General features: G+C 40.0%; 1 protein-coding gene across 5 annotated transcripts in view; it reads right to left on the bottom strand.

The window, feature by feature from the left end:
- Positions 1 to 1,106: 1,106 nt before the first annotated feature.
- Positions 1,107 to 21,777, bottom strand: part of LOC127367486 (phosphatase and actin regulator 1-like) — a 46,592-nt gene continuing 25,921 nt past the window's right edge. For 3 of the 5 annotated variants that reach the window (XM_051407395.1, XM_051407383.1, XM_051407402.1), the window contains exons 3-12: positions 16,971 to 17,051; positions 15,053 to 15,256; positions 14,234 to 14,576; positions 12,762 to 12,985; positions 11,713 to 11,869; positions 8,120 to 8,175; positions 6,989 to 7,050; positions 5,950 to 6,094; positions 3,685 to 3,757; positions 1,107 to 3,505 (exon numbers count right to left, since the gene is read on the bottom strand). In XM_051407395.1, the coding sequence (XP_051263355.1) occupies positions 3,490 to 3,505; positions 3,685 to 3,757; positions 5,950 to 6,094; positions 6,989 to 7,050; positions 8,120 to 8,175; positions 11,713 to 11,869; positions 12,762 to 12,985; positions 14,234 to 14,576; positions 15,053 to 15,256; positions 16,971 to 17,051 (1,361 nt within the window). In that variant the 3' untranslated portion in view covers positions 1,107 to 3,489. The remainder of the gene's footprint in view (positions 3,506 to 3,684; positions 3,758 to 5,949; positions 6,095 to 6,988; positions 7,051 to 8,119; positions 8,176 to 11,712; positions 11,870 to 12,761; positions 12,986 to 14,233; positions 14,577 to 15,052; positions 15,257 to 16,970; positions 17,052 to 21,777) is intronic. The other 2 variants (XM_051407411.1, XM_051407386.1) reach the window with 1 other exon arrangement.

The following is a 21,777-nucleotide window of genomic DNA, read 5'->3' as shown; positions in this document are numbered from 1 at the left end:
GAACAAGCCCGGTGGTTTTTTCTCAGGTCAACCCTTTTTCTTTGAGCCAAAAGCTGCATGCAAATCCAGTTTTATTATCAAACTGCATGTGGAGTTTCTTATAATCATTTAAATTAAGTGCAGAGCATTTGCACATTGACTTGTGTGACTGCCAGTGGTGGAATGCACTCACTCATTCACTTAAGAACTGTAATTCGAGGTACTTATAGGCTTTTGTCCACCCGTTTAAAGCATATGAACTGTTTCATGCAAGTCTTATGTTCCAATGTCAAACCCAGATCAGCCTTAGTATTTGTATGTGAATGCAGCATACATTCATCATGATGCCAAGGTGATGTTTGAATTAGTGGAAGGTCTGCAGAAAATATCTAGAACCATTCCAGTCTTTACACCTCACATTGTGGAAAGTGGTCTTTTGAGAGTGATTCATGGGGATTCTTAACAAAGCTGATGAAAATCTACCATAGTTAAAAGGATTTAAAGATGTCTTCCTAAGGTACTTCCAGTGGAAGTGAGCAAAAAATACACCTGACTATTGATTGATTCTTTAAGATGGGAAGATGTCCTCATGTTACATTAAACAACATTCTGCTCATCTGGTTACCTTTAACCATGTGTTTTTGACATCTAAATGGCTAAGCAGATTTTTAATGTGTTACTTATTTGCAGTCAGCGTCAGACGTCCCTCAGTTGAAAATGGGACAGCTGTGTTTTACAGTGTGTGTACCACAATATCATTGCATTCATAAGGACTTCTCTCACTCACGCTCTGAGCCTGAATGCGTTTCCACTACTTTAAAATATGTAACACAAATTTGCTATAAAGACCAGTATAATACAAGAGTAATATACAGGCCTGGCAGGATAATATAAGTAAAATGGGGAATAAAGTACTGAATGTACAAGGCAAAAAAATGTAAAGCAAGCCTGATTGCAAATACCTGACAAAACGTAAAAGCTTAACTTAGCACTGACAAAAGAAGCTATAGTCATAAATATCACAATAGTCTAAATAAATAAATGTGTCTGTATCAGTAAATGTATCTCTCAGAATTGCATGACATGAACAGCGATGACCTCAAAAATGATAATTCAAACAATGCAAATGCATTCAGAAATGGAATTTAATTGGCATGGTGTATCCTTTACATGGTATTCTGTATTTCAAAAATGGAAAAAAGGAACACTTTCAAATTCGTTCAGTTGCTCCGCCAACATGTAAAAGGAAACAGATTATTGCTGAATTCATGTTCCTTGATTCCAGCAAAATGGAAAAACCTCATGCTCAGCCCAGTGGCTCAGGTTTGTTTCTTAGAGCTGAAATGAGAACTGGAGCTTATTTGTATAAATTCATTCCTATTATGCTCTATTGTACTGAACCTATGGATGGGAAATTTCAAATAATGGCATGATGCTGGAATCATACAGAAGCTGGTTCTAAGACAAAAAAACCCCTCATATTTCAAAATCTCTGAGATTAGATGACCCAATTAAATTTAGATTTTTAAAAAAGGAGCAATGTGACATGACCTGTGTATTGATTCCGAGGAAAAACTGCTCCAAACTCTAATAAAACCCCTATTATTTCACATAAAAACCATAAAGTGCAAAACAATTTTCTGTGTCCTCAGTTCCCAGGTTTTATTGGGTCATCTATCCATCACTGATCGAGACCTTGAAAATAAGGGAGAACACATTTTCCTTTGCAGACAGATGCATTATAGTAGGCGGCCAACAGCCTTTCACCTCTACTACTTTTCTTCATCTGACCAACAAGAATTTCATATTGCAACTTTAAAAGTAATACAGTAAAAAATAATAAAAATATTCTGTGTACATAAAGCTTGTGAGCATTGGAATACTGGTGTAGGATCTGTGATAAGGTAACAAGACCGTTAAAGTGAAGAAACAAAATGGTCACAGATCAGAAATCCAACAATATTTTTACACACTTGGGCCCTGACCTTAAAACAGTGACCAAACTCTTAACAGTGCAAAGAATTTTAGCAATAAAAATGTAAAAATCCTGATTCAGTGAATTCACTAGTCTCATGTTTCAAAACTGAGAATGCATCATCGTGTTCAATTATTAGCCTTGAGACTCAAATCAAATCTTGTCCGAATGCATTAGTAAGCTGTTAGAGATGTTTTTGGTGGCTCAGCAGAGAAAAATGCAGAAAAGGTCCTCCTGAATAAAGCCTTTCACAAGTAAAATATAAAAGAAAAATTCAAACCCTGAAGTGAGATGTAGTGTATAAGCGCTGTAAAAAAAAAAAGAAATGGTGTGGAGTACACCTGTAGTTTAACCTTTTTTTCAACAAACAACAGATATTGCTTGGTCAAAAGCTTATGAGTATAAAAGTAAAGTGTATAATACAATGCACATTATAAGCAAAGAGCAGTAAACACAGTGCTGCAAAATAAAATAAAAATGTCAAGAGATAACAACCTGGTGAGTCAGCTCTTGAGCTGGGACATGTAAAAACACGTAAAATAATTTATGATCCAAGTGCCTCTATCAAAAACAAAAAATATATATAAAACAGATAACTGTTGCAACGCACTGGAACCAGAGTATATCTGCCAGCTGCTGTTTTTACATTAAATTTCTAAGATTGTGACAAGAATGAAACGTGGTCAAGCATGATTCTTCTTTAAATGTAACTTTCCTTCAGTATAAACAAAATTTACATTTGGAGAGAGTGCAGGCATTTGCCCAAACTCTCAAATTCACAGTTAGCAATTAGATGTCAACATTGTCGGTACAGTGTGAATTGCACGTATGAGGGAAGAAGAAAAAAGTCAAGACTACATAGTAATGACACAAAGGGGACTCTAGGGGGTGCTATAGCCTAGGAAAAGCAGAAGAAAAAAAAATATTGCACATGATTCTAATGTTGGATCCCCTCCCTCCTCTCCTGTGTGTCTTTCTAAGCCATTTTCCAAAGTCCTGGCAGGCGGCGTTAAGATGGATATCCTGCTGATACAGTGAGCTCAGAACAGTCAACCCAGCGTCCGTAAGGGCTAGAGGAGTTCGGAGTGACAGCATAATAAAGAAGAGGGATGGAAACATGTCCACTGAGACAAGTCCACTGGGTGTTTTTGATGATCCAAGGTACAGTTGCCCTCAGTTAGATGTTGAAAGTGTCAACCAATTGCAAACAAAAAAACTCTCCCGCTGTCCAATCACCGCAGAACTGAGCGCCTGCCTGAGAGCTCAGCAGAGAGGTTGAAGAGACAGTCGAGCAAATTCCATAGAGGGGCGATGTGAATCAACTGGAGTCATTATGTGCTACTACAGTGGATGGAGTAGTGGTGTGCCTGCATCTTGGAGCGTAGTACCGACTCAGTTGTGTGGGTCTTGAAAAGGCATTTCAGAAGACATGGCCTTATTGTAGAAACGGGCACCATTTTACTGTCCAGCACTTAAGGTTCTCAGTGGAGGAGAGCGCCGGTTCGGCACTGCTCGAGACAGTGAGTGGTGGTCTACTATGGTCTGTGAAACCTAAGAAGATGAACATAAAAAAGGATTGTTTCAAACATTTCATCACATTTCATCACCTCAGCTGGAACTGCTCTGCACTGTACAGCCAAAATCCTCCAGCACGAACAGCTCCAGCTGTACATGAGCTGATACTAAACGCCTGCATAGTCACATGCAAATGCATTGGTTCTGTACATTACCTGGTTAAATGGCGACTTGACTCGTGCACTTCCATCTCATTGCTCTTGAAATCGTTGAGTTCCTTCCGTATAGCTGCCTGCAGAGGACAAACAAGATGGAAATTTGAGAAAAGCTGCAGAGGCTTAGTACACAAACTGCAGCCGTTAAGCCCTGACTCTTCCTCCTTTTAGCATGCTTCATGCATCATTTAGGCTTATCTTGAGGCCATGAATGATTCTGCTGAAGTCTCTTCTCACATCTCAATTTTCTCCAATGGAGACATCCAAGAGCATGAACAATCATATGCAATCTGTTGCTGGTCTATTTGGGTAGTCAGCTTGTGTTTTTAACGATAATGAAGTGGTGATGCCGCAGATTTACATTGATTAAAACACACAGAAAACACATAGATATAACATGTTCAGTTTCAACCAATACAGCTTTATTTTTAGGGGCATCAAAGCTGCACAGTATATGTAAGGTGATGCACGCTGTCAGTCCTTGGGAGCAAAAGCTCAAGATAATATACACATGTTCAATGTGAAAAAGGACTACAAATCAAAGAAAATACTGGAAATAAAGCAAGCAGTGCTCTGGATGTTTCAATAGGGGACACTGTGGTGTAATTTTCTTCTTTAACCCTTAAATGCATGGGTGTTTTTTCAAACATTCCTTCATACCTCGGGTCTTTAGCAACCTAGCATTTACATAACGCAGATTAGCCATATAATTAATATGTTAATATTAATATTTAAATAATATATTTCAGCACAACCACTTGTATTTCATGTTTAACTGTACTATCTACTGACTGACTGACACCAACCAAGCCCAGATTAGTCAGCACAGTAATCACTAATCACTGCCCCGCTGTTTTTCAGTTGGATGGATCAACAGATGTGGAATCTCCTCAACTAGAGGTTCTGTTTCTGGAAAAAAAAAAAACTCTATAAAAGCATCCATCAGCTTTTGGAAGTTGTGGCACCTCTTTCCTTTCCTCTAGTCATGGCCACAGCAGCCACGGTTTTCCAGGAAAGTATGTTTCTTGGGAGACCTTCTGGCATCCCCAGTTGGAAATTTGGCCAGGAAAAGTGTCCAGGTTGAGGCAGTCGAGGTATGATGGTTTCCTCATCAGTCCTACTTCTCTTGACTCCTGTCCCATTTAGGGCTCATGTCGTCATCATCAGTGTCTTTGATTCCAGAGCTGCTGTCATCAAAACCTTCCAATATCCAAGGTAAATGCTGCTCTGCACTAAACCCCGACAGCGAAGCGCTGCGTCATCATGTCACTGTCACAGTAAGCTAATGTAAACAAACATTCTCATCAGTGCCTGTTTTTATTCATGGCAACAGTGAAACCACAGTGCCATCATGAGGTTATAAAAACATATTTTTTTCCAGGAGGGTTTTGGAGCACAAACTAAAGCTGTTTCACATTCATGTAGTTCTACACATTCACATTTGGGAAAATGCCCAGCAAATCATGGCTTCTTAAATTACACCACTGGAGCAGTGGAGGACTGAGCGTCTCCCCCGAAAGGCAGAATGATTTCTCAGAGATTTTAAATCTAAGGATGAGTCAAAGTTCCAGGAAATAAAATGGCATTCTGTGACTTTTTTAATAACCATACATCCCCTCTAAAATGTTATGTGTGACAGCAACCCAGCCAGGTGAAGTCATTGCTTTTGCTAGTCAGCATGACTCAATGGGATGTCTTCTGCCTTGGGGAGGATGCTTCTGCGACAGGAGAGCAAACAATATTCAAATTTGTGCTAGATGGTAGAAGCAGGAAAAAAAAAAAATGTCAGCAGAGCAGTGCTGCGGCTGAGGGGTCCAGAGGCACTGCTTGTCCGATTATTCTCTTACGTAAGGGGAGATGTTGCATAATCAAAACTCTGAATCCCCGTGATTTTCGCATGAGTGGTCCTCAGGTGTGACCTGGCGTGCTCAGAGTTGTGCATCATCAAAGCAAAGAAGGCTGCATCACTGCTCCATGAAAAATCAAGTACTCATTAAAAGTCAGAAACATGGACTGCTGGGCATTGAGCAGCAGGACTGCTCCAGGATGTTTACTCCTGAAAAGGGAACCAAGCAGCTGAGGTGGAACTTGCCATAACAAGAGGGAAGGCACACGTTGTCATACCATTACTTCTGCGTATAGGTTGCATCATATGACGCACACAGGGAGGTTGAGGGGAGCATGATGGTATTTGAAGAAATTTAAAAGCAGGGATCTTACGATTTTTAAATGATTATCTCAATTTAACTATAAGATGAGTGATACTGGCCTTATCAGCTGCTGTGAGCCGGGTCCAGGGTTTATCTGCCCGCCTGTCATAGTCCTGGGCATCTGACACCTCCACGTAGTCACTGAATCGGATGAGAATTTTGGCCTGTCTCAGCTCCTCTACAGTGGGCCTCTGGCTCAGCTGGAACAACAAAAGAAAAATAGAGAGATTTGCATATATTCCAAGTGTATATAGAAAGATTAGACAAAAAAAAAAAAAAGACCTGCACATCCGGTATTTCTTATTCAGGTGCTTCAGAAAGGAGTCACACTGCTCAGGCATTTAGGACATTTATTGAACCAGTGCATCACATTCATATTTCAGTTCCTGCAGACCTTCTTTAGAATAAGAGTTCTTTACTAAAATTACAAGGAAAAGACTAGTTTATCACTTTAAGCACCTTCAGCTTTGCACCTCATTTGCACAGCTCAATTTTATTGTGCCACATTCTCAGATACCTCTCATGATCTGCATGAAAACAAATGACATGATAAAAACCCATGAACTAATTAAGAAACAACCTTCGCTCATTATAACAACAATCTTAAAATGGGCTTATAAATATATCCTAAGAGAATCTGTATAAAAAAACATTACATAAATATCTATAAATGCATAGTTGGTGTGTTACACAGATAAGCCTTTTGGTTGTGAAATTACCAAACAAACAGTAAGGTATGATGCATACAGTAAATTCCTCCTAAACAGCTGCAAGGTTTTTGTTTTGAGCAGCATGTCTGCAGGTGCACAGAAAGTGCTATAATCTAATTGAAAGTGATGGGAACATGCTCAACACCTCCCTATGGCGTCGAAGGATTTGGCAGCCAACATGCTAAAGGGCCAAGGGCAAAGAGGAGATCGGTGTCTCCTAGGGGAGATCTGAGAACTACAATAACAGGCCCGACAAGACTCTTACTTCTCACTACAGATGAGTCACTGTCACAGTGTTTGTTTATCCTGGCAAACAATTTACCCCCTCCGAATGCTTAGAGAACAAGTGTGGGTTTGCACCTTTGGCGCTATTTTCGGACTCACCTTTCGTGTTAGCCTTCGTTTTATCTCCCTCTTCTCCTCCATTTCCTCTTGCTCATTGCGAGCTGCAGAGAATGAGAGTGTTATACTGTGAGTACAGGCACATGCAAACATATGAAACGTTTAGAAATTACTGAAAAGGGAACAAACACCATTTGCATAATATGGCTCATTACATTCAAACTAAACTGGATACGTTTCTTAAAGTTTAAAATAGTTTCCATCATTGGCTGTTTAATACCATTAGGAATGGGTATCAGGGGAGAATGATTGCTTTGTTCCCTTCAAGTTGTCCCAGGGCTTTTTTTTGTTATGTCCATGTTTATGATCAAGTGATTGACCTATTTAAGAATTTCACAAGTAAAAATGCACATGATGTTCTTACATCTCCCCTAAATTCCCCCATGTGTTCTAATATATATTCAAAGTCAATTACAGAGACAAAAAGGCTCACAGGAGCAAGTTAAAAGGAAAGACAAGAGTAAACAAGAAGCACACTGGGATACTGCTCCTGTTTGCAAAGGCTTCTGCAGTCAAACTGCATTTGTGCTTGTGCTGAACACATACTGCATCTATAATACTACTCACAGTTTTGGAATCTCTCCTGAACATAAAGCCCTGTTTGTTTAACCTTGCTACTGTACGTGTGCGAACAATGGGGAGGACATGACTTGTCACTCATGAATTCTTCAACTTTGTATTCTCCTCCTGCACTCTGCCAATCATGCAGGAGACTCCAGAAGAGCGGGAACTGCTGGTAAATCAGTCTTTGATGTGAGAGCCACAGAGTCCCAGGCAACAGAACTGCTTTACTCTGATACTGCATGTGTTTGAGCTAAGAAACCAGTCTCCTTGGACATGACTCCTCGGGGAGCCCTGGTGCCTGCCTGCCTCGGATGAAAAGGCAGACCGAAGAGGAATAAAAGGGAGAGATGTATGCCACTAGCTTTCACATAACTAGGTCTCTCAAATCACTAGGCTGCACTATATGAAGCCTGCATGCACAAAAGGTTGCTGCAAATATGGAGTCATGCTTTAATTTACGGTTAGACGAGGCATTTTGGCAGTTTTGTCAAACTGTTCCGACTTGTAAATTGACTATAGCAGCTTTGAGACAATGTTAAAGACACTCACGTTTGAGGATGTTCCTCTGTTCCAGTTCCTCTGCTGTGGGTCTCTGACTCAAGCGCCTGTTGAGAAACATGGATCCATGGTCAGCACAAAATCACAGGCACCAGGGTCAGCAAGGAAATACTGAATCAGTATGGGGGGGGAAGCTTAAGTTCCTCATGCATATCCACCTACTTTACACGTAATCATCCAATTGCTGTCATTGTTAAAAAGAAAAACTGGACAGACATTTCACAGGTTTTTCATAACGACACATAGTTCAGAAAAGCTGCTCAATAGCTTTGTAGCCTTTTCTTCTCTAAATGATGCTCAGTATTCACTTCACTGCTTTCACAGGAACTCCTAGCAAGGTTATCTTATTGACATTTTCACTCACAGCATGAGTACTTTTACAACTCACAAATCTGGGTTTTAGAGTAACATGCAATGTGTTAGACCCAACCTGAATTAAATATACATGAACTCAATGCTTCCTCACTTTGAGTACCACTTATTTATAAGCAACAAGGTTATTTTATTTATTTATTTTTTTTGTTGCATAGTTTAAAGATTGGCATCTTAATTAAGCTTTTGCATCATGACAGCTTGACATATTCACTTCCCAAAAAATCAGATAGCCATGATCACCAATCCCTCTCTTCTAATTGAATGACTGCATGATAATACATTGGTGCAATGCAGGGATGAAGGCCAGTAAAAGAAAGATATTCCTGAAGACTCAGCTCTCATCCGATGCTAAATAAGGCAAATGATACGGTCACATGCCAGCTTAAAAGGTAAACACTCAAGACTGCTAAAATAAATCTACCAGACATGTTTACACAAAGACACATGGAACATGACATTCAGGCACTGTCACGCCATTTCTGTAACATCAAAAGGGATGTGTTTTGCACACATTATCTCCAATTTCCTCAATTCGTAAGTGACTGAAATGACTAAGATACCCAAAGGCAATCTCTGAAAGGTCACTCGAAGTGCTTTCAACTGGGGAATCTTAGAATAGCACTGTGTCAGGACCCTGCGGCAGCAGACCTAACTGTAGGCACTGGATCAATGATTTTCTCCATCTTGTTAGATATGACAACCATCTGGAGCTTTTCAGCCCTGTGAGCTACTGTATGCAGGGTTAGGTCTGTTCTCAGACCAGCTTGTCTCATCTCGTGTTATTTTTTGTCCCCCTAGAGGGAAAAGTCAAGACACTGAATCTCAGACTAGAGCTCTCAGCCTCTCAGTGTGGCCAGAGCATTATATCAGCATTATGTCAGCAAAAACCCATCTACCGTAAATAAACATGCACAGACTAGTCAACAAACACCCATATGAATGCTCCTTCCCAAATAACAACCCGGTTTATTTATTTAAGGTCATTATCAACTAAGTGCTCTCTGACCGTTCTCTGCAATGCGAAGACGAGAGACATACGAGAGTATAATGGAATTATATAAGGAGTTAACCATTTCATAAACGTTTGTGTAATAAGAATTTGTGTAAAGCTGTACTAATCAATATTTTTATATCAACAATGGATCAAATAACGTGTAATGTGAAAGGAGTCACACATAATGACAAACCCACAAATAATTATCACCAAACTTTGCAGGTCCCATCAGCTCTACGGAGCAGTTTAGTGTCTTTCAGTTCATTGTTTGACCAACTGAACTGTTTTGGGTCATTCTCATCAACCTTGTTCTCAGCAGCAGCAAAAAGCAGTCCGTTTTCAATTAAAAAGCTCTAATAAACCTGCCCAACAGCAAGCAGCTAACAGACAAGACAAAGTTAGCTACTAGGTAGCGACATAGTAGATTTCACAGCTAAAGAGGCAGATGTTTTTTCTCAGTGGTTGGTGGAAACAGAAACAAAGCTTAAAAAGGAGACTGAATATGGGACTTGCATCCACAAGGTGGCCAGAATTGTGACTCTAAATGAATGCTTATTTTAGTCTGTGTCTACTGGATGGGTAAACAGGCAATAGGTTTGATAATATAGGCCTACCACAACAACTTAATAAGGTGATATGTTTATTTGTGAGCTTTAGAGGTGCTGGTAGGTGGATTTTTTTTTATTAGCCGTCTCTCCCTTCCTCAAGCCTTTATGCTAAGCTAACCCTCTCCTGGCTGTAGCTTTATATATATATATATATATATATAAAAAAACCATCTGGTGTTCTTATCTAACTCAGCAAGAAAGCAAATCTCCCAGAATGTCAAACTATTCCTTTCCTCAAGAAAGCAAGTCTCCCAAAATGTCCAACTGTTCCTTTAAAAGACATAAAATACAACATAAAAAAAACAAACATATTAAAGCATGAAAGAATCACAAACAGTAAGCCAAAGACACAGCAGTGTTTATCAACTTTCTCAAGGGTAAAAGCTAAAACTCTTCCGTTCCGTTTTTACCCTTGAGATAAAGGCTCTCCAGGGTTTTCCCAGTGAATCAGGTCAATAGAAGTAAGTTGAGGTCAGAATGTCCTAGAATCAATTCTGTTTGGCTTGGCGCAAGTGACAACATTACAGGACACAATGCTGTTGGCAAAAAGCATAAAATTAGGAATTGTGCATCAGATGACACTGTGCAAAGGACACTGTGACAGAGCTTTTTGGGAACATAACCAATAAGCAGGCAGGCCTTCTGGGAACATGCGCTGTGTTCCAATCACAGTGGGGAATAATGACTCGTGTGCCAATGTCTCTAGATAATACTCCATCCCTCCATTGCAACCATATTTCCCACGTCTCGTATCTTATTATACTATCCAAGCTTTTACCCAGTCACTCGACGGTCTTTTCCTCTTTTAACACGCCATTACATCCCCTTCATTCAGACAGGCGAGTCATGTTCAAAGAGAAGAGTAAAATCAAATGAAGCCTGTGATCCCTTGGGGAAAAAACATAACGTTGTTTGATCTGTCCAATTACAAGAACTCACAATTATGATCTTAACATATGTATACAAATTCCTGTGTTTTGTACGCACTGCAGCAGTGTAGAGTGTGTGTGTGTGTGTGTGTGTGTGTAAACTGCTGGTATGAAATGGCTTGCGTGGTGCTGCTGTGTGGAGGAGTCGGGTGGAGATAGTTTGGCACATGCATCACCGTGGTGATTCAGTCAGTCGAGGGAGGAAGTCAGGCAGGAGGAAGAAAAAGGAGAGAGGGAGAGTGAGTGAGTGAGATAGAGTTAGAGAGAAGACAAGAGAAGAAAAAAAAGAGGGGGGGGGAGATGCATCGCTGAAATTAGGTCAGCTCCATTTTCAGAGCTTCATTTTAAACGAGATAAAGCGTTTATCTTTATCGGATGTTGAGACAGGAAAAAAAAATAAAGCATATAAAAGTGTTTGGGTAGAAAAAAGGCTCACATTTGCATCAGCTTTGGACTGAGTCACAGTTCTATCAGACAGGATATTGGGCCAACGTCAGCCCAAAGTAAGACAAAATGCTCGGTTTTGTCTGTGAGGAGTCAGTGCCGCTTTCTGGCCAGCTGTTGTTAAGTCGACTGCAGCAACATCAACCAGGTTTGCTGAAAATATTTGGCCCATGAATTGTGCATGTGTGTAAATGTATTCCGAGTTTAAAAATACATGCGCGTGACATGTCTCACCTTGTGAGTTTGGTGCCTATCTGCTGCCTAGACTCCAGTCTCTCCTCATCTGTCTGCATGGGCAGGATGTTTTTCTCCTCCAGTTCTCTTTTGGATGGACGGTTACTCAGCTTGATGGCCAGAGAGTCTTTCCTCAGCACTTTCTGAGCCAGGGAACCTAAACCCAAACACCATAGTCACACATGAGAGGAGCTGCAGGCATGAGGCATAGATGTGGAGCCTCATTTACCAAAATTATCTTTGACTTTTTCTTCATTCTACTGTATCTGTGAACTGTATCAAATAGATTACACCTTGGATTTGGACTACAAAATTAAAAATAAAAGTTAAAGATGACACTCAAAACTGCATTCGTAAATAAAAAGGTGGTAAATGTTGCCTTTTGTTCGCCATTTTATACTTAAATGTTATATTTCTCATGGTTATGATGATTTAAATAGTGGCAAAATGTTTGAAAAATTTCCAAATACGGAATACTGCTCTAACCTTAACATCTAAGCTATGGCGATTTTACTGTTATTGGATTTTTTGAGTAACTTCAGATTTTCTGCACAATACATGAAATGTTTACCTGTACATAGATTTGGAAAAACAAGATTCTAAATCATATTTCTTGCAGGTTTAAAGCATAACTCACACTTTCAATGCCCCTTAAGGGTCATGATGTGGCATATTGAGCAATTCCATCACACATGGCCAATCACAACCTTTAAAAACTCCAACATGCTCCCATGTGGAAACAAGGATACAGTGTCAAAGACACGAACAGCTTTGCACAGTTCAGCAGTTTTGCCAAGAGGTCGCAAGTGGAAAGTGTTTCCATGGATGACAGCATGATGCTGGATCCACTTCTGTGAACCTAATTCTGGCCCTGCTTTGAAGGTCAAACTACATCTGAGTTCTGAGAGCCTTTGGGTGAAGCTAGCAGTACTGTCATCATATCTGTAAACATGAGCTATCCTTACCGACAAAATAGACAGACAGTTCTTCTGCCAAGGCACACTATTTATATATATTGTTTCAAGCCCAGCAAAACTGCTGCCACTCACTTGTAAATATGGAGTCGTCATCTTCATCGTCGTCCTCGTCGTCATCCACGTCATCGTCCTCGTCCTTATACATGCTGGGCAGATCTTCATAGTCAGACTCGTCGGGCATGTTCTCCTTGTCATCCTCATAGTCAATGATCACAGACGGCACTTCTCTTCTGTCCAGGGGAACACACTGACCAACACCGTGCAATGCAGAGCTGGTGGAGTCAAAGGGACAGAATCTGGACATGAATGTAAAGGGTCATGCTTATGGCCAACACCATTTGGCCATGGTAAGACGATGAGCCTATCCATCCCCAACAACAGTGAAGGCAAAAATCCAATTTGCATGGGAAACCTCATATTTCAAGCCTAGCTCTATATCATTGTACTATTACTGAAACAATAAACCATCTCAATCCAGATAAAGGAAGTGATTTAAAACAATAAAGGGGCTTCTGGTACATAGTCTAATGATAGCTTAGTGGGATTTTAATCCAAGTATAGAGGAGATGTATAACTCCAGCTGAATGAAACTGGAGAGCCCGAATACACACTGAGCACAATTCTGTGCAGTCCTACGCAATGCCATGCAATCATCTGAACTACACAAGAGAGAAGAGTAACTGATTATACAACTTGTATAATTCAAAACAAGGTGACACAAATAAACTTTCCTTTCAGGAGCACATCATTTACATGCAATTGCCTACCGCTGACATGTTTGGATAAGATTGATTAAATCAGTCTACTTGGAGCTCCTTATGATGAGCCACAGTTACGTAACCATTTTCAAGCTTTCAGACTAATTGTGAGAGATGTCAGTTCCATTACTTCCTTATCCCTGCCCAAATGGCTTTGGTGAAAAAGAGAGATCCTAATGTAAGAGGTTACATAATGTCCAATCCGCTACCCTGTCCCTTTTCTCCAAACACGAAGAAACGCAGCTCTTGTAAAGAGCAGCTGGTCATGTTATGTCAGGCCAACTGCTGGAGGGACGCCTACTCCATGAGCCTGTGCCCACACATACACACATTTACTTCAAAATTAGGCCATGCTGCCCTGTGAGGCAGTGTGCTGATTTAGACCTGTACACCAGTGCTACATGTCAAGAGGCGACCTCAATAACATATTTATATATCTGAGAGTAGCGAACAAGTCACCATAAAAATAAAACCTAATAAACAGGGCGCTCTAAGCTAATTTTAAATGCTGTTTTTTTTTCTGTAATTACTCTGATTAGTGCCGTTTTGGCAACAGCTTTAATAAACAAGAGATTAATTTTATTTGGGCCAATCAGTATTAAGTTATTACTTTCATTGGTGAAATGTTTTAAATGCCAGCATGAACGCATTTCAATCCCCAAATCCAACCAAGATATTATGTGTAATGTACAGACAGAAAGAAAAATAGAGGCTTATCCATAATCCCTCCCTGCCATCACTGGAGGACAATCAGATTTAATGACCTGAGCACTGATGGCTACTAACCTTTCAAACCTCTGCATGGAGAGTGCCAGGGTTTTATTGAGCTCCTCGATGATGCGGCTGGGCGTGTGCAAGCTGCCATACTGAAGTTGGAGCGGGTGACCGTGGCTCTGGTGGAGACTGGATAGGCCTGCAAGTTGAGAGGGCAGCAGGGTGCCGTGATGGAGGGTCATGCCCTGGAGAGGGGCACACTTTTGGGAGAGAGCGCTGAGGGGATTGGGGGATGGAGAAGGGGATGTAGAGTCCAGCCCCCCTGGAGGCACACAAATCATCACTTTCTTGGGAGGCAGAGGTGGAGAGTGCTTTCCCCCGGGCATACAGGGCAACTTCATTGGCTGGCAAGAATCTAGAGAGAAAAGTGTAACAGGACAGAAAGAAGCATTACTGAACATGTCTGTTGGGTTAACTTGTGTTATATCGCATCCACTACACTTTGCTAATGCACACAGATAAACAGAGCTCATGGACGATCAGACATGGCTCAGACGTCAGCGCAGAGTGGTGGGAATTAGGCCAGGGTAATGCCACTTCCCTCTGACTGACAGATTGACAATGACAGAGAACCCAGCTGACCTAACCACAGGGGAATTTAATGAGACTACTATAATCCTGTGCACATGTGTGGCAACGCAGGTAGGGTTTAAAGCAATAGCAGTCATGGCTCATTTGTCAAAATAAGTACATAGGTAATATACAATAGGTATATACTGAGAGAATTCCACATATGTGACGGTCTGAGGTAACGGGTACAACTATTACTGTATGTTGGTTTAGAGAAGAAGGGAAAAACCAAGTGCCCAAGCATAAACTAAGACCACTGACCTGTGCTATGGTTTGGGATCCTAGAGAAAGGCTTTGGAGGGAGAGCAGGAGGCTGTTTGTGGTACATCGGCGGCTTGGCGGGGGTATCCTGAAGGTCACCCGGGTAGGTGACAGATTTCTTGGTGGACATGATCATAGATGACTTGATAGAGGGCTCCTGAGTACAGACTCCGCCGTCCATCGAGGATCGGAACTCAACGGTCGCTGAGCACAAAAAAGTGACAAGAGAAGTGAAAACCTGACAAGCAATCGAAAATTTGTTTTGCTGCACAACAAAGACACGTCTCATGAAGACTGTTCAAAGTTTAAAATGAACTCTGAGTTGAGTTTAGAAACAATGGGGGGGGGGCACTGTTCAACCACCCTGGAGCCTTTTATCAGCACAAACCAGACCAAGGAACGGTGTCGGCAACGCAGTTTGACAGAACTTTTGCTTTTTAATGCTTTTACAGCGCAGAGCCATTTGATGGTTTTTGTATGATCACATTTTAAGGCTGACAGCGCAATACACAATGCTGCTCACGTATTCCGACAAACAATGCATTTATATTGGGAGCTCTCCCTTGTTCCCAAATTTCATCTTGACTGAACAGTCTTTTAAAACGGAAAACCACAAGAATGCTTATCCCTGTATGATTTAGCAAACAAGGTTAGTGTCTAGACTTTTTAAACATTCAGAAAGTCTTCCAAGGGATTTTGAGGGGATTTTTTTTTTTATTCTCATAAGCAGCTCTCATACAGATAGACCTTCAAAGAGCCTCATTTTGAAGCATCTCCATGAGGAAAGATCTGATTGCATCTTTAAATTCAGCCACAGAGAAGTTGGCCTCTGCACCATTTAATAATTCTAGCCTAGACTAGTGGTAGAGTTTGGCTGGTGTGTGTCACATTAAATCCAGGCACACAGAGTGCCAGTCGAAGACGGCATCCAGTTAAAGCCGATTACAATCCAGCAGCCAATCAGATGAAAGGTTCACACAGTTTTTTTTCTGCCAATATGAGATTTCTTTTGTTTTTAATACATTTCTATTACTTGTTCCCATGGGTCTATTATTTCTATTTTGAGCATACCAGAGTAGAATACATTTTGTTGTACATCTATACATCAGAGGGATGTCAGTGCTGATAAAAAAATAATACAGCTTTCACAGATTTAGTAAATGTAAAAATAACTACTGCTGATCTATCGAGCTGTGCACACAAGCCTTTTTCTGATTATGGAAACTAGGTTGTCACTGGGAAAGAATTGAGCACACCGGGCCTCATTAATATACATTCTAAGGAGTGGCACAGTTATTGTGCAGAAATAGTGGAGGTAGCCATTCAGTTTATTTGGATTTACTGAGCTGGACAATGTCTGTCCGTCTTTGTTAAGGTGCACATGGTACTTTAAGCCAAGCACATGTGGCTTGTACTTGATTTGTGACTTTTTGTGAGACATTTGTGTTAGGTTTGATAGCAAAAACAGTTATCATTTTTGAACACTGTCCAAAAGACTCAATTTCTAAAATAAAATATGAATAAAGCCCACATTTTTTCTCATTTGTTCACATCTTGGCAAGACTCAATGGACTTTTTCGGCTTCAGCAACTTTGTTTTTGATGTCCTGAGGCATGGAGCACCCTGCTGTCAGACTCAAATATATTCTCTAGCTGTGGATATGGGGTGTCTGAGGCACATCAAATCAAGATCAAAGACTTCATAAACCCCTTCAAAATTTCTATAATGAAAGATTATATCTCTAGATACCCCATGCCAAATCTGGAAGAGTGCACTTCAGATACTACCGATTAATGAGGAGATGAATAAGTGAAGACCCTCTAATTTAATGTAGTCCACCCCCTTGCAGTTTTCTACTTAAAACCGATACAGTTTCCGGCACGGTTAAATCAGACTTTGCTGCATAAAACCAGCTCACCTTTTTCAAAGATCTCTTTCAGCACTCCTCTCTTGATCAGCTCATCTCTGCTCTGTCGCATTGACATCTTCCTCTCCAAAGCTGAGGGGGTAACAGAGAATAATGTTAAAGTCATTTTCATGTTGGTGAGATCTTTCAATAACACAAAATAAAATTTTAAAAAAATATGTCCTGATCTTAGAGGACCCCAGGCAAAATAGTTTGCCATCATAAGCTGTGTTTTTTTAGTACATTTTCTCCAGTGATACTGACAATAAGTAGAAGTCTCTGTGTGACTTTAGAAATAGCAGGGCATGGTTGTCAAAAAATCTCCATATTCTTTTTTAAGATAGAATTAGAAAGAAGTTCTGACAGCTTTAATACAACCTTTTAGAGAGTTTTTTGTTGAAAACATGACACCCGATTGCTGAAACTTAGAAGATAAGGGATTAATATAAATTATTATTCCAACTGAAGATGTAAAGAATGTTTTAAGCAGGTATTGAGCCATTTGAAAAAAAATTAAAACTATATATTTGGAAACTGTTTAAAACAGCTGGGTACTGTAGTTCTTAGCAAGCTATTCAAACAGAAGTAAGTAGACAATTTTAATCGTTTGGTGGGCTACTTATTATTTATGGCAGCAGGATGGATTATGTGAAATGAACACAAAATAAATTACAATGTCAATGTTAATTGTGATGACTGAACATGTCACCCAGTGCAACAATGTGGCTCATTAATGTGTTTTTAATAGTTGTTGGACAACAATAGAGGTATATGGAAAGATGTATCAGGCTTTGGCTACTTGTTAGTAAGATCAAATCATTGTTGTTTTTTGTCATTTTATGGGATTTGTCAATAAGAAAATAAGAATTGCCAAAAGATATCCTGTAAGTAAAAACATTTTTTAATGATTTACCTGAACATAACTGTATCTACAGTATATATCACTGGTGTTGTTGACAAAAGATGTGATCTTTTATCAGATATAAAAATGCAATTTCAGTTGGCTGAATAGCAGTATTAAAAAAATTGATTTTATTGTAAAGATAATCTGTGAAACAGCGGCTTCTCTTCTAAACAACTAAAGCGAAAAAACGAAATCTTGATTAACAAAAGCGATAAAGGATGGAGGAGATACACTAACCAACAACACTTCTCATAGTAATGCATTATGCAGAAGAAAGCATGTCCCATAGCTACGGCTTGCTTCTATTTTTAGCTTCAAAAGTTGAGGCACTTAACATCTTCCAACAGTAAGCTGAACAAAAGCAGTAAAAAAAAAAAAAAAAAAAACATGTTAGCATTTTCAAAATCCACCCCTGCATAGAAACCAATTAAGAATGTGAAATTAGGATCAGCAACAGCACTTGAGCCCAGTGCGCAGCATTTTTCTTGCATGCCTCTGTAGCCCTCGCTTAAGAGGGAGATCACAGATTGTGCCGTGTGTGTGCTTTACATATGACCCAGGAGTCCTGTCCCACCTCTGTCAGAGGGTGGTGTGTTCAATGCTAAATACATCTTCAGTGTGGATTCACGAAAATACCGACAGCTTGACCTCTCTTTCCCTTGCCCTTAGTCACAACACAGTGGATTTAAAACCAACTGCTGAGAGTCCAAAATTAAAAAACACAAATAAGAGTCATACAAAATGTCAGACGGGACAGGCCTCCAGGGCAGAAATTTGGATAATTTTGTGCTTCAGTGTTCAAAAATACCCCAGCAAAGCAAGTTATCATCAAACAGTATGCTCCACCATGAGCTCCTCCAGGATACCAGATGTTCAATATCAATCCATACTTCAAAAGTTTGAGAAGAAGCCTGTTTAAGATCAGCTCCAAGCCAGGAATTAGTTAGGCAGCTAAACATTTTTGGGGAAAAATACGTGACCAAAATGTGTGACACAAAGAATCATCTCCACTGGAGCCCTTCAAAGCAGTAAATTGAAGAATGTGAAATAAAAGAAATTTGTAGCCAATTGTAGATGCTACTTGGGTTTGGGTGCTAAATCCGACAGCTCCATTGTAAAAAAAAAAAAAAAGGGATTTTTTTCCCCACAGAGGAAGCAAACTTAACATTAGGTTGAGTATATCAAGGGGATAGTAAATAGACTTATCAAAAGAGTTGACCCAGAACAAACCTAGAGGAATTTTTCTGACAGAGTGAATGCAGCCAGTTCACAAAAATGGTTTCCCCAAAGCACTGCAGGCATCAAGAGGCAGTCAGACATCACACGTTTCCTTTCTTTGTACCTGTGCATTCTCAAACTTCATTAAAATTTACAACAGTTCAGAAACTGGAGTGGTTTTTCTATTAATAATGTCTGCAAGTTGAGCAGAATCTGGATAATGACAAAAGTAAACCCTGAAGTCCTCTGAAAATGTCATCAAAAACTAGGGACTTCTTCACCTTGGCAGTCAATTTTCATAAAACTCTCCAAACAACCCTTTTTAACTGAGAAGCACTGACTGCGCTATTGACTACAAATGTCAATTGAGGATGTGTTTTGATCTTTTCTTTGGAGACGTACAACATAAAAACACAAAGCCATGTTACAATAAGGTTAATATTTTTAGTCTCTAGAACATCTCTTTTTATTAAATACAAATTATTCATTGACACTTCATTTTAGCACCAATAATCAAAAACCTCAATTCGATTTGACATCCCTGGTGTGGGTTATCTGAAAATAAAATCTATTTATTTTATCAGACTTATTTGCCAGTCTTTTGCTTGACAGACACAATGTTCATCAGAATGACAAATCTCTTTAAAAATCATCAACTCTATGCCAGACAGGGAAAACCCCGGGCTAAAAGGTTGATGCTAGGTCTGCCAGTGCTGTAATATGTTCAGGGATTATACTGCGGTTTCATCCAAAATGAAAAGTAATTACTCAAAGCTTTATGACATAACTGCTATGCCATGGGATGTGCGCTGTTACGCAATACCATTAACTGAAAAGCCTTTGCGAGGATATCTTCAGATTTGACAGATATTGTGCGCCCATAAAACAAGAGAAGAAGAAATTTAATTTAACTAACCGCAGCAGTTGCTGCACTAGCCCGGGCATCCAGTCAGGAGTTAAAACACTGGCTGGTCTTTAAAAAAAAAACAACAATTTGTTTAATATTTTATGAATACATTAATAGTGTGCAAGAAGTGGAATTTCATGTTAATTTCATCATCGAGGTCCTGTGAGGGCTACACTCAAAAAAAATAAAATAAAAAATGCAGATAAAAAACTGCCACTCAAACCAAATATTTAACTTTGGTCCCGAGTATGATTGACAGGAACCACCAGGGCAAATCACCAGTTGCCAGGTTGAAATATTACTTGTGTGTGTTACTTAACTACTTTTCCAAAACTACTTTTATAGGCCTATCACTACCAGATAACACAATGCAATCTTTCATATCGGAGTATGAAAAGCAGAAACTGTCCTCTAAATCACCTTGAATATCAAGTTCTATTTTGGACAGTCCACCATGGCCCAAGTTGTGTCCAACTCTGCAGCCACTCAGTCTGCACAAAGATGAGAAGATTAGACGCTCATCGGGGAGACTCAGCTGAGAGCATATTAAATGAAACTGGCATATCCGAGTATAGCCTGTATTGATCTGAGAACACTACACTTAGTTTTTAGAGAGAATATATTCCACTGCGAAGTGACCCAGATAGTCAGAACAAATCCTACCAACCCCGAGGCTCTGTAGCTCAAAGTGGAGGCTTTTACCGCGGCAATTCTCTCAGCCTGAGCCTCACAAAAACTGTATTAAAACTTTAATGGAGTCTTTTATCAATGAGAAGCCCGAGCTTTAAGGCTTATATGCGAGTAGCTTGGCTAAACAAGCTCTTGACACATACAGAACGGTTCCTAATGTGACATTTGTTTTTCCTCTTCACACAGTATAGAATCAATGGAACCTTATGATATTCATTAAAGATTATGTTAATAAGAAACAGCAAGAATAGTGAATTAGATGACAGCTTTTCATAAGGAAAGCTGCTAACTAATTGGATTAGAAATGAAAATGAAGATAACATCAGACTACCACATGCATGTTCTTTTGATGAACCTCTGCCGAGTGAGATCTCTTTGGGATACAAGCTCGCTGCGAGGATGTACTGAGCATGATAAGACAGCATGATACGACATCCGACCATCAGGCCCTCCCAACCTCCTTCTTTCCTGAGGTGAAGAGTACAGTACCCCCAGAGCTGGCCATCATCTGCCTAATATCACAGCACATTCATAATCCTCTACTGTGCTCGGTGTCCAATTATCTACGACAACATCTGCATGCCCAGTGGCTGGTCTGCTCCCTGCTGACACAGGAAACATAATCAACAATGAGACAACTGCAGAGAAAAGAAGACAGTATGCGGGGACAGGAAAGTCCAAGATCATAGCAGTGCAGAAGGAATCCTGGCCATCAACTTTGTCTCGAATATGATAAATGTAAAAAAAAAAAAAAAAAAGGCAACAGGTTGATAAATGACCAACAGTGCCTGCTGGAGATTTCAAACAAAAGCTCAACCTGCCAGCTCAAGTATTTTATATTAAGTCTAGTATAGGGTCGTAATTGTGTGGCAGCAGTTTTATTATATCTGCTCAAATAAGGTCATCCCATTCCAGGCTGTAAGGAAAGCAATAAACAGGCTGCCGTCTTATCGTTGACAAATTAAATAAATTGTTGCACAAGTGCAGAACAGTATGCGCAATGTTCCATTTTAAAAACACAAATCAATAGCGGGGCTTACAGGTCAGCCAAAGTCGATGCCCTTTCCTAGATTAAACAGGCTGAATTTTGTTCCACTAAA

This window comes from Dicentrarchus labrax, unplaced genomic scaffold, assembly GCF_905237075.1.
Source record: "Dicentrarchus labrax unplaced genomic scaffold, dlabrax2021, whole genome shotgun sequence".
Classification (NCBI taxonomy): domain Eukaryota; kingdom Metazoa; phylum Chordata; class Actinopteri; family Moronidae; genus Dicentrarchus; species Dicentrarchus labrax.
This window is presented reverse-complemented; position numbering and strand designations above follow the sequence as displayed.